At 32.9% G+C, this 12,259-nt stretch overlaps 1 protein-coding gene across 3 annotated transcripts in view; it reads left to right on the top strand.

The window, feature by feature from the left end:
* The window catches only part of CSMD3 (CUB and Sushi multiple domains 3), a 1,194,711-nt gene that overhangs the window by 1,118,920 nt on the left and 63,532 nt on the right, over positions 1–12,259 (top strand). For all 3 annotated transcript variants that reach the window (XM_077772930.1, XM_077772929.1, XM_077772928.1), the window contains 4 exons: positions 3,659–3,832; positions 6,807–6,980; positions 7,753–7,938; positions 9,862–10,035. In XM_077772930.1, the coding sequence (XP_077629056.1) occupies positions 3,659–3,832; positions 6,807–6,980; positions 7,753–7,938; positions 9,862–10,035 (708 nt within the window). The remainder of the gene's footprint in view (positions 1–3,658; positions 3,833–6,806; positions 6,981–7,752; positions 7,939–9,861; positions 10,036–12,259) is intronic.

The raw sequence follows: 12,259 nt of genomic DNA, 5'->3' as shown, positions 1-12,259 counted from the left end.
GATTACCTAGGTTTTAATACTTGCTTACTTTTCTTGATTATTTTTTACCACAGAAAAATGTGTATGCAATGGAATATACATCTCATAAACATGCGATTACATGAGTTTTGTCAAATGTGTATAACTATCTAACTTAAACCACTCTGTCATTATAGAATATTACTGTTACCTAGGAAAAGTTTCTCATGGTCCTATACAGTCAATCTGCCGCTCCCCCAACCCTGAGACAATAATTGTTTTTTCACCATATGTTAGTTCTCCCTGTTTTAGAAATCCACACAGACGGAATTCTACATTATGTGCTGTTTGTGTAAGACTTCTTTCATTATCTTTGATCCATGTTGTTATATGTATCACTACTTTTTTCATTGTTGAGCAGAATTCCAGGATATGAATATGTCATGTGTTGGTCAATCTCTTAATGGTAGACACCTGACCCTTGTCTGATTTGGGGGCCATTATTAAACAAAAGTTGCAATGAATATTCATCTAAAAGTCTTTTTGTGGGCATATGTATTCATTTCTCAGAGATTTGTGAGTAGAATTCCAGGAAGACTTCCTGCCTCACATTTTTTCTGGCATGTGGTAGAGCGACTAATCTTTTAATTTTATCCATGTCATTGGGTCCATATTATAACATTTTAATTTGTGTTGTCTTGATGATTACTGATATAGTACAGTTTCTTGAGCTTTCTGGTTGCAAGGTCTACATTATTATGTATTTTATAAATATTTTCTCGCAACCCATCACTTGCTTATTTTTCCTTTTTGTGAGCAGAAAGTTTAGATTTTGTTAAAGTCTGTCTTTGCTGGTTATTGCTTTCTGTGTCTTGTTTAGGAAACCTTTGCTCAGTCATAAGACATGAAGATTTTCTTTCATATTTTCTTCTAGAAGTTTTATAGTTTTTGGTATTTTGTATCTATGATTTATTTTTAATTCGTTCTTGTATGTATAACAAAGTAAAATTGAGGTTAGGCTTTTTTTTCTAGAAGGTATCTGATACTTTTTGTTGAAAATATTTTATAATAAACCTTGAAATTTTATATTTATATCCTCCAATGTGTTATTAATTTTTAAGTAACTTTGGATACTCTATCGTTTCCAATCTCATACAAGTTTTAGAATTAGCTTATCAACTTTTATTTTTAAAATCTTCTAGTAGCATTATTATCAAGATTATATCGAATCCATAGATCATTTGAGAAGAATTGGCATCTGATAGTGTTCAGTCTTCCAATTAATAAACATGACATATTTAGTATATTTATTCATTTATTAAGGTTTTCAGGGTTTTTTTGCAGTAACAATATTTTGTATTTTTAGCATAGAGATCATGTAGCTTTATTGCTAAATTTATTCCTGAGAATGTTTAGCGTGTTTCTAATATTATAAGCGAAGTTGTTCATTTTTAATTNAGGGACAGTGTGAGCAAAGGAGGGTCAGAGAAAGAGGGAGATACAGAATCTGGAGCAGGCTCCAGTCTCTGAGCTAGCTGTCAGCACAGAGCCTGACATGCACTCCAACCCTCAGATCATGACCTGAGCCAAAGTCTGACGCTTACCTGACTGAGCCACCAAGGCGCCCCATGAGCATCCTACTCTTGGTTCCGCTCAGGTCATAATCTCATGGTTCATGAGTTTGAGCCCCACATTGGGCTCCACACATATAGTGCAGACTCTGCTTGGGATAGTCTCTCTCTCTCTGTCCCTCCCCCACTCGTGCTCACTCTTTCTTTCTCTCTTTCTCTCTCTCTCTCTCCAAATAAATATTTTACTTACTAGATACTGGTTTATTAACTCAGAAACAGCCATATGGAGGAGATGCCTAGGGCGAGGGATGAGGGAAGGATGTGGAGGATCCATGCTTTCTGAGGGCCCCACTCTCCTGAATCTCCTTGTGTTCATCAACTCACAAGCTCCCTGAACCCTGTGCCTTGGCTTTATATGGAGGCTTCATTACATGGGCACACTTGATTAAATCATTGGCCATTGGCAACTAATTCAACTTCTATTCCTTCTCTCCTCCCCAGAGCTTACAAGGGTGGAATTGAAAGTTCCAACCTTCCAACCAGATGATTGGCTCCACTGGTAACCAGTCCCCATACTAGGGTGACCCAAAGCCACCTCATTAACAAACAAAAGACACTTTTTTTGATTCTTATCATGTAGGAAATCCAAGGGTGTTAGGAGCTCTGAGCCAGAAACAGGGACCAAGATCAAATATATATTTCCCCTTATAAATCATAATGTTGGAGATGTCTTTATCAAGTTGAAAAGTCCCCTTATATTCTAAATTTATTGTTAGTCTTCATCACAGATGAGTGCTAAATTTTTCCAAATTCTTTTTCTTCATCTATTGAGATAATTATTTACTTTTTCCTCCTTCATTCTGTCAATATGTCAATATCTCTTTTACTCTGTCAAATTACAATGGTTGATTTTATGTATGTTTCTAGATTAGTTTTCAGAAATTTTAAGGAGTTTTACATCCTTTTTGATGAAGGACGTTGATTTTTTATGTGTCTTCAGGTTTACTATTGGGGCTGATTACAAAGTGATCCTTTCTTTTCTGTCTTTTAAGAGTGTGAGTATTTTTTTTTAACTTAAATGTTTGGTTGAAACAGTAAAAACATTTGAGCCTGAGTGGTTTTAAGGGAAGGAGTCTTTTTAAGAAATCAAGTATTTTAAGGGTGCCTGGGTGGCTCAGTCAGTTGTGTCAGGTCATGATCTCAAGGTTCATGAGTTCAAGCCCTGCATCAGGGTCTGGGCTGGCAGTTTGAAGCCTGTTTGAGGTTCTTTCTCTCTCTCCCTCTTTCTCTCTCTCTCTGCCTCTCTCTCTAAGTAAATAAAACTTTAAAAAAAAGATTAAAAAATAATCCAAGTACTTTAATAGATGAAAGGCAATTCATATTTTCTATTTCATCTTGCTTTAGTTTTGGTATTTAATTTTCAAAGTATTTGCCTTTCTGAACTATTAAATGTATTGGCATAAAACTGTTCTTCATTTTACCTTATCCTTTTAATCTCTGTAAGCTTGTAGTGGTATCACTTCATTTATTTATGTTATCTGTAATCTTGTTCTCTCTGTTTTTGTGTGCTAGATAGAATTAGCTAGGAGCTGAGCAGTTTTCTTGCTCTTTTTAAGAAAAGATTTTTTAGCTTATGTACTGTTCTCTATTGTTTTCTATTTTCTATTTTATCAATTTCTGTAACTATCTCTAACATCCTTTCATCAACTTTGGTTTTATTTTCTCTTCTTTATTTTCCTCTTCTTAAGGTGGAATCTTAACTCATTGATTATATATCTTTTTTCCTTTTTAATAACCACATTTAACACTATAAATTTTTTCACCAAGCACTGCTGATTTATCTGTATTCCTCAAAATTTGATGTTTTATTTTTATTTTTATATATTGAAATATATTCTAACTTCTTTTAGACCCAAGTGTTACTGAGAAATGTGTTTTCTTTTAATTCCCAAAGATTTGATAATTTGCTAAGAGCATCTTATATTTATCTTTATATCATATGATCATGTTTGCATTATTTGTACCATGCTTGTAAATAAACTTTAAGAGTGTAGTAATATTATGTATGTATATAAATATCTCAAACTTAGATCACAATATAAATAATATTACTTTCTGACCCATTTCAGCGGGTCACTGTGGAATTCCAGAGCTCATTGTGAATGGTCAAGTCATTGGAGAAAATTATGGATACAGAGACACAGTGGTTTATCAATGTAATCCTGGTTTTCGATTGATTGGTTCTTCAGTGAGGATATGTCAACAGGATCACAATTGGTCTGGTCAGCTCCCATCCTGTGTGCGTAAGTAAGCATGACAGAAGTAATTAGAAGCCTCTGGTCTCATATAATTACCAATATATTTTTCTTAGGTAAGATGCACATATACACACACATTCACACACAAACTCATAAAACCATCCATAAAACCATGAAAGCAGAAGATAATAAAAGAATGTCTGTTATTGTTTATGTTTTATCATAAAGATAAGAGATTAAATTCAGCTATTCTAGTATTTAACATAAATATATAATATTATAAATGCATCTTCCTGTATAGAAGGTGTATTCTTGACAAAGTTTTACTTATAAAAATTTAATTTCTTGAGACTAAATGCAATAGCATCAATATTGTCAGATGTAGTATTATGAAACGTTTTATACTGGAATACACTTTGGATAAGTTTTTGTCTAATCATTATGATGTTATAGTTGTCACATCAAAATCAGATCCTGATGGAGTATAATTAGGAGGGGGAAACTCATCGCACATGACATGAAAAACTATTGTTCTCATTCCAGTTCCATTACTAACTACAATTCCTAATGCAAGTCATTTAATTTCTCTAGGACTTAATTCCCTTATATATGAAGAGAATGGTTTAAAATATAATTATTGGCCCTTTTAGTTTCAAAATCCATCATATTCTTTTTTTAAATTTTTTAAAATGTTTTTTATTATTGAGATACAAAGAAACAGAGCACAAGTGGGAGAGTGGTAGATAGAGAGGGACACACAGAATCCCAAGCAGGCTCCAGTTTACGAGCTGTTAGCACAGGCCTGAGGCAGGACTTGAACTCACAAACTCTGAGTTTGTGACCTGAGCTGAAGTTGGGTGCCCAATCAACTGAGCCCCCAGGCACTCCCAATAATATGCTTGAATGCATCAATATTAGATATGTACATTTAATGTAATTATAATGTTTTTCCTAAAATTTTATATGAAATATTTAAAATTTATTTAAGTTTGTTTTAAAGCACTCTTTTCACTATTTTAAAATTCATACAAAATTGTGTAATACTGTAATTTGGGAATTGTTTCAATATCTCTGAGTGGTTCAACAAATATCTATCTGATCTTTAAGTTAATTTAGATATGAATTTACACATGAAAAATAAAGTGGATTATAAAATAAAACCTTCTTATTACTATTTTTTAAGTACAGCTGCTGTGCTTTGTGATTTCTATGTTTATGGCATAGATTTACACAGTGTTCATTTGTTATGACTATTATAGTATCAAAGAAGTACTGTAAGAATATAGTTGGATACTGATGATCCTTTTACTTTTCTTACTCCACTGAATCACCAGCATTACACAACATTTCACATCACAATCTATCCTATTTTGGACCTGGAAGACAATTATCAATGTATTTCCTATTTTTTTTCTTTTTTCTAATTATTTCCATCTCCAATTACTGACATTTTATTAAACTGGTGCTAAAAATGAGAATAAACACTGTAAATATGTTGTAACTGTGATATCGTATCATCATACTATAACAATTTTGGAGGCTTCAGATACATAACACATGGGACTTTTAGCCTGGATTCATAAGAAATATTTCACTTATTCTGTGACTAATTACATCCATATTTATAAATTTCATTGTCAAATTTTTACACAGTCAGCACATATTTATTGAAGCTCTTGTTTCATGGAAAATACTTCCAGGGGTTGAAATTTAATAGAATAATAGAGCATAGAGTTAACAATTAATACTACTTTTCTAAGGGGCATGTGTGTGTGTGTGTATGTGTGTGTGCAGGCGCGCATGTGTGTATGCCTGTGCATGCACACATGCACACAAACTAACTGATGATTTAAAGACAGCATATTATGCCTGGGTCTGTCCTAGAATTTTTTCCCTTTCATTTATATTCAGCCATCGCCAACTAATACCACTGTTTTTCTTGTTGAATAATTGAGACTATAAAAGAAAATTGGCCTTTGGGGTAAAACTGGTTTCTTATTGATAATTTTAACAAGAATAAGATGCAGTTAAATTTCCAAATGAGCAGGTTGACATTAACAATACAACTGAAAAATAATTGCTCTTGGGTCATTTCAAAAGTACTAAAAGTGACTATGGTTTTTCACTGTGCCCAATTATGAAGCACTATTACTGGATTTGCTCTGATAATAGAGGGAGATGATGCAATAAAACAGTTCACAGAAATAGAGTATTTGGGAAAATAAATAGAGTATTTATTCACTTCATAAAATCAGAACAGAACTGTAATCCTAAAAATCTTTAAATATTTTACCTAACTGATACATTATTTCCCATTGAAATTGTGCAAACTTATCAAATATCAGTTGTGAAGAAAGTAAACCATTAAGATTGGTTTAGAGAATATTAATCTTAGTATCTCAAAATAGTAAGGAGAATTTTACTACAGCATTATGCATTATTTTTATTGTTTACATGGTACAGTCACGTTAATTCTTGAAGTACACTTTGCTTGTCTAGTATCCATAAAAATGAACCATATAAATAATATTAAAATATTTCAAAATCAAATACATAAAACTGCTTGTATACCTTTAGTTATTAAACTGAACTAGAAAAGAAAAATAGGTTCAATTTCATTCCTTTCTGCTACTAACTAGTGACATGAACTTAGTCATTCCAGATTTCTTTGAATTTCAGTATTTGTCCCTAAAGAGAGAGAGAAAGAGAGACAGAGAAAGGGAGAGAGATCATGAAAAGGTACCATGAAACTTTAAGCATCTCTGTATCACCAGCATAAAATGAATACAATTATAAATGTTCGTCTGTTTACTAATATAATATTTCTATTATATTAGACAGACTATTTTGGCATTCTAAATTGCTCACTTGGAAAGGTAAAAGTACTTTAAATATATTTTCACATAAAAATGGTCTTCTTTCTATGTTGTTTGAAATGATTAGCTACAATTGTCATGTGATAATTGATAACCAAATATTCTGCCTTGTTATTCTCTTCTCCCCCACCCATCGCCGTTAGCTGTTAGCTGCGGTCACCCTGGTAGTCCAATTTATGGAAGAACAAGTGGCAATGGATTCAACTTTAATGATGTGGTGACGTTCTCTTGCAATATCGGGTATGTAATGCAAGGGCCAACAAAGGCACAGTGCCAGGCCAACAGACAGTGGAGCCATCCCCCTCCAGTGTGCAAAGGTAAGTCTAACAGTATTCCAGCTTCGAGCATGGTAAGAATATGTCTGGGTAAATATTCATGACAGCATTTGAAATAGCTTGGGCAGATGAGTAGATAGTTTTCAGCTAACAAAACAAAAAGTTAATATTGATATCCTCTCATTTAGCTATGCTTTCCTTTTCTCCTTAATTTTTACCTTATATTGTTAAAACTTAAAATTCACAGGTTTTATTTTAACTGCTTAGCTTTATTATCTTGTATCCATTTTATGGCTGCATCCAAAAAGTCATTAAGATCACTTTTACTTGTTGTTTCCTTTATAAATAAGGTAACTTACGTTTGCATTTTTTTTTTCATATTTTTGGAGACTGTTGAGTCCTGTATTACCATGATACCTACACTGGGGGGGTTATTTATGGTTTTCTCTATATAAATAGATTAAAGAGAATGTTTTGGTGTCTGCTAAGAAGTATGATATACTTCATATACAATCAAGTTATAATTTTTCTACATTTTGTATGGTTTAACTATAACTTGTATTATTTAAGTCTATACTCAACAGAATATGTATGGAGGTACTGTTGTTCAAAACTTTTTCAAAAACGTTTTCCTTTTCCTATGAATTCAACCACATGATTTCACTTCATTGTCTACATAGCCCATATATTAATTTTAGTCCTAGAATCTTTGGTTTGGTTAAATTTACCTTTGAAATGTCATTTCGAATAGAAATCTATGTAGCTCTATGTATATCATTCCAAACACAACTTTCAAAATTTGCCATTTGTTTAGTGGTGAACTGCTCTGACCCTGGAATTCCAGGCAATTCCAAAAGAGAAAGTAAAATAGAGCATGGAAATTTCACCTATGGCACTGTGGTATTCTATGACTGCAACCCTGGATATTTCTTATTTGGATCTTCAGTTTTAATATGTCAGCCAAACGGACAGTGGGACAAACCTTTACCAGAATGTATCAGTAAGTAGATAATGTGAATTATTCCTTGAGAAAATGCCATGGAAGCAAAATGGATGTTTAGTGTCTTAAAAAGTATTTAGAGCTATAGATCAGAAGGATTTTGTTTTTAATTATTTATTTTCATTTTTTATTTAAATTTTATGTTTTGAAACTATGCTTCCCTATAGTCTGCCAGGTGAATGCTGAAATACCATTTTTTTAGTAATATGCATGGGATTCTTTGATTTTAAACTTTGATAAAGCAGATAGAATATGAAAAGCAACATCTTTTATACTCTATGATATTACCATCCCATAAAAGGCAATTATATTTTGATTTTCTTTTGTAATAATATTTTAAATTTCATTTAAAACTATATTGGTCTTAATGTAAAATTTACCAGGCCTTAGAATACTTGAGGATTTAGACAAATGTGTTACTTAAAACTTACTGATTTAAACATTTATCATATTACAGACACATACACATATAAATACAGTAAATGTGAACATACATCATCTTTCAAGCCAGTGAACATCTATTGGAATACACTGTGTTATATATTGTGTTGGAGTTGCAAATATAAATAACATAAATTATAGCAGATATGCGTAGAATCAACATATGTAGGGAGGGAATAATTTAACATAAATAATTATGTGAGAACAGAGAAATGAACATGAATTTAAAATATTTAGTTATTAAGTCTCAACTATAGCTATGTCTCAAAGAGTTGATGAATCATGAAAAGAAAGAGAACTTTATAGACTGAAGAAGTAGTAAGTCAAAAATCATTGTGCAAGTGATTTTTGGTTATATGAAATATCTAAATTATAGAATTATTTTATGATAATGTTTTAGATAAAGACGCTTTATATTTACAGGGTGGGACTTTTTGAAAATTTTGTGACTTCATGCACTGATGAGGAAACAAAACTTTATGAAGTGCCCTTTACATTTCAGTCTTCATGCAAATAAATTAGTCGTTGACCTTTTGTTTAAATGTATGTCACTTCTTTATATAGACAGTTTAGTTTAATAGATTGATTCACTTAGTTTACTTTGTATGGCGATAGCATTAAAGTTAAAACTCTTTCATCAGACATATAAACAAATTTCTTCAGATTTTCTTAGCTCTCATACACTTTTTTGCCCTTTTTAATCTCCTATAGTATCTTTGGTAATGTGCAAAGTACTCAGGGTTTAGTAGTAAGTTTATATCCCTTTATGTGCTATTAAAGATTCTGGAGTCATATTGCATTGAATATTTTTCCAAGTTACAACTAAAAGGGAGTACACAGTTCACAAGCTACCTCTAGGTTATAAAGAAAATTCTACATTGCACGGATATCTCATTCCACTATGCTTTAGCAGTGTTTTAGTTAACAAGCTGTGGAGTATTTTCTTTGTACAGCATGATTTATTCATTACTGGCCAGGAATGGAATTATTCTAGACCATGTATTAGATTATGTGTCACAGATCCATTTTCAAATGAATTCGCTCTCTTTTACCTTCAAAATTGTTCCCTTTTGATTTCTGCATGGGCTCATTTTGAATCCTATATAGTATTGCAGGTCTTTATTTAGCTATTCCACGTTACTTCTCTCTCTAACTTGCATATCTTTGTCTAGGCACATATATGCTTCAAACCCATGTACATATGCATATAAACACACTCACCACCCCCGCACATAACGGAGTTAAACTCATTCATTTATGTATACTTAGAGTGTTCCTGCAAAACACTGGTGAGCGGGTTAACAAGATTGCTTGTATAACTGCAACTTTCATTTTATTTTTTAAAAGTCAGCTTTCACATGGATGTTTGACTTTTGGAGGTTAGGAATATATGAGCAGATAATTTCTGATTTGTAAAGAGTGGTGCAGGTTGTTCGATAGGAGATATAAAAAAATTTTATATTCAATAATTATGTATTGTAGTGATTGACTGTGGACACCCTGGCGTTCCTCCTAATGCGGTCCTGTCTGGTGAGAAGTATACCTTTGGGTCCACTGTTCACTATTCCTGCACAGGAAAGCGTACCCTTCTAGGCCAGTCATCAAGGACTTGCCAGTTAAACGGCCATTGGAGTGGATCACAACCTCATTGTTCAGGTACCACTTGGAAAATTGGATATCGTGTGTTGGAAGTTATATCATTATTATTGTCATTATCAGAAATATATACACAAAACAACCTAAAAAGATAAAATAATACATTTTTTTAAATCTCATGAGAGAAACTGTAAGATTCCAATAAATCTATACATTTATTGGAATACTTCTAAGGCAATTTAGATTCAGAGGACAAATTAATACTCATCTTGTAGGTGATAAATTACTGATACAGGTTTGAACTGTGTGGTAGCTAGTATAAATAATTAAGTGGTTTTAGAATGTTTCTCTGAGTATGGTGCTTTCGTTCACTAAAATGGTGAACCACTCAAGTTTGAGTATTTCATTTTAGCAGTTGCAAAATGTAATTTTCCTCAGAACACAATGTTATTTCAATGCTTTTCTGTTCAATTCTATTAAACTTCCTACACAATTGATTACTTAATAGCATACTTCTAAAATAAAGTACTAAATGTTTTAAATTAAACTAAGCCAAGTTTTATGAAACATATTCATAGACAGTATACAATTTGAGTTTCTATAATCCCAAGAGTTATCTTAGAGTAAATGAATATTTAACCTATTTAAAATCAATAATTTTTGAAGAGTATTTGATAAATCTTCTGTTGTGCTGTTTAAGCTTCTGCTTTTCTTTAAAAACGTCAATTAATTAGTTCACCCAAGTGGCTCAGTTAGTTGAGCATCCTACTTTGGTTCAGGTCACAATTTTGGAGTTAGTGAGTTGGATTTGCACTTCAAATCCTCTCTCTCAGAGTTCCCCTCTCTCTCTGTCCCTCCCCTACTTGCACTCTCCTTCTCAAAAATAGACCAAAAAAAATAATGTTGATTAAGTTTTAGATCTGTGATTTCTCCTTTTTTGATACACTTATTATATTTGTTTTGTTTTTACCTATCAGCTAAATGTTGGTACTTATTTTTCTGCCTATTGTTTTATTTATATTACTCATTATCTTTAGATTATTTTCTCTGTGGAGATCATAATGATGAATCAACATGGAGTTGTTTTACATGGTTTTCCTTTTAGAAGTAAAAGTTGTGAAATGGGGGTGCCTGTGTGGCTCAGTCGGTTCCACAGTTGGATAAACTGAATATCCAACTTCAGCTTAAAGTCATGATCTTGCTGTTCAAGGATTTGAGCCCTGCATTGGACTCTGGGCTGACAGCTCAGGGCCTGGAGCTTTCTTCAGTTTCTGTGTCTCCCTCTCTCTCTGCCCCTCCCCCACTCATGCCCTGTCTCTCTCTCTCTCAAAAATAGGCAAGCATAAAAAAAGCTTTAAAGAAAGTTGTGAAATGGTTACTTATTTCAGAATCTCCTAATTAGCGGTTAATCCCTATGAAGTGACTATGTAGGACTTCAAATTTAATCTATAGATTTTTTAAAAAGTATTATTTTTAATGCGACCATAAAACTGACTTTAATGACAATTAAAACTCTTATCTTGAGTAACTCAATTAACTCAGATAGCCGATTATACATAAAAACATAAACCTATATGCATACATCCCAACGTATTAGAAAACTGCTTCTGAATTACAAAAAAGAATGCACATAAATATTTAAAAGTGAAATAGTGATCTTAACATTTTGTGTGGTTGTTAATATTAGATCACATGAAAATGAGGTGGTGTAAAGAAGGATTCTAAATACCCAGGACACATCAAAAAAGACATCTACACATATCATTTTCAATGTATATGCCTTCAACTTTTCTCCTTCTTTCTCTCTCTTAATGTAATACAATACTGAGGCAACTTGATTAGAATTATTTAAGAAATGATAAAGGGACTAAATAAATCTTTTTTTTTTTTTTTGAAAACATTCTCACTTTTTTTTTTTTAATGTTTTTTATTTATTTCTAGGAGAGAGAGAGACAGCGTGAGCAGGGGAGGGTCAGAGAGAGAGGGAGTCACAGACTGAAACAGGCTCCAGGCTCTGAGCTGGCAGTCAGCACAGAGCCCGACGCGGGGCCCGAACCCACGAACCGCGAGATCATGACCCAAGCGAAAGTCGGACGCTTAACCGACTAAGCCACCCAGGCACCCCGTAAATAAATCTTAACATTAAAACCAAAAGGTGAACACATAGCCATGACCAAAATCCTTATTAGGAACAAGTCAGAGGGCCCCTGGGTGACTTCATTTGGTCAAGCATCGTACTCTTCATTTCAGCTTAGCTCATGACCTCATGGTTAATAGGATGGAG

This window comes from Crocuta crocuta, unplaced genomic scaffold, assembly GCF_008692635.1.
Source record: "Crocuta crocuta isolate KB4526 unplaced genomic scaffold, BGI_CrCroc_1.0 scaffold479, whole genome shotgun sequence".
Classification (NCBI taxonomy): Eukaryota; Metazoa; Chordata; class Mammalia; order Carnivora; family Hyaenidae; genus Crocuta; species Crocuta crocuta.
This window is presented reverse-complemented; position numbering and strand designations above follow the sequence as displayed.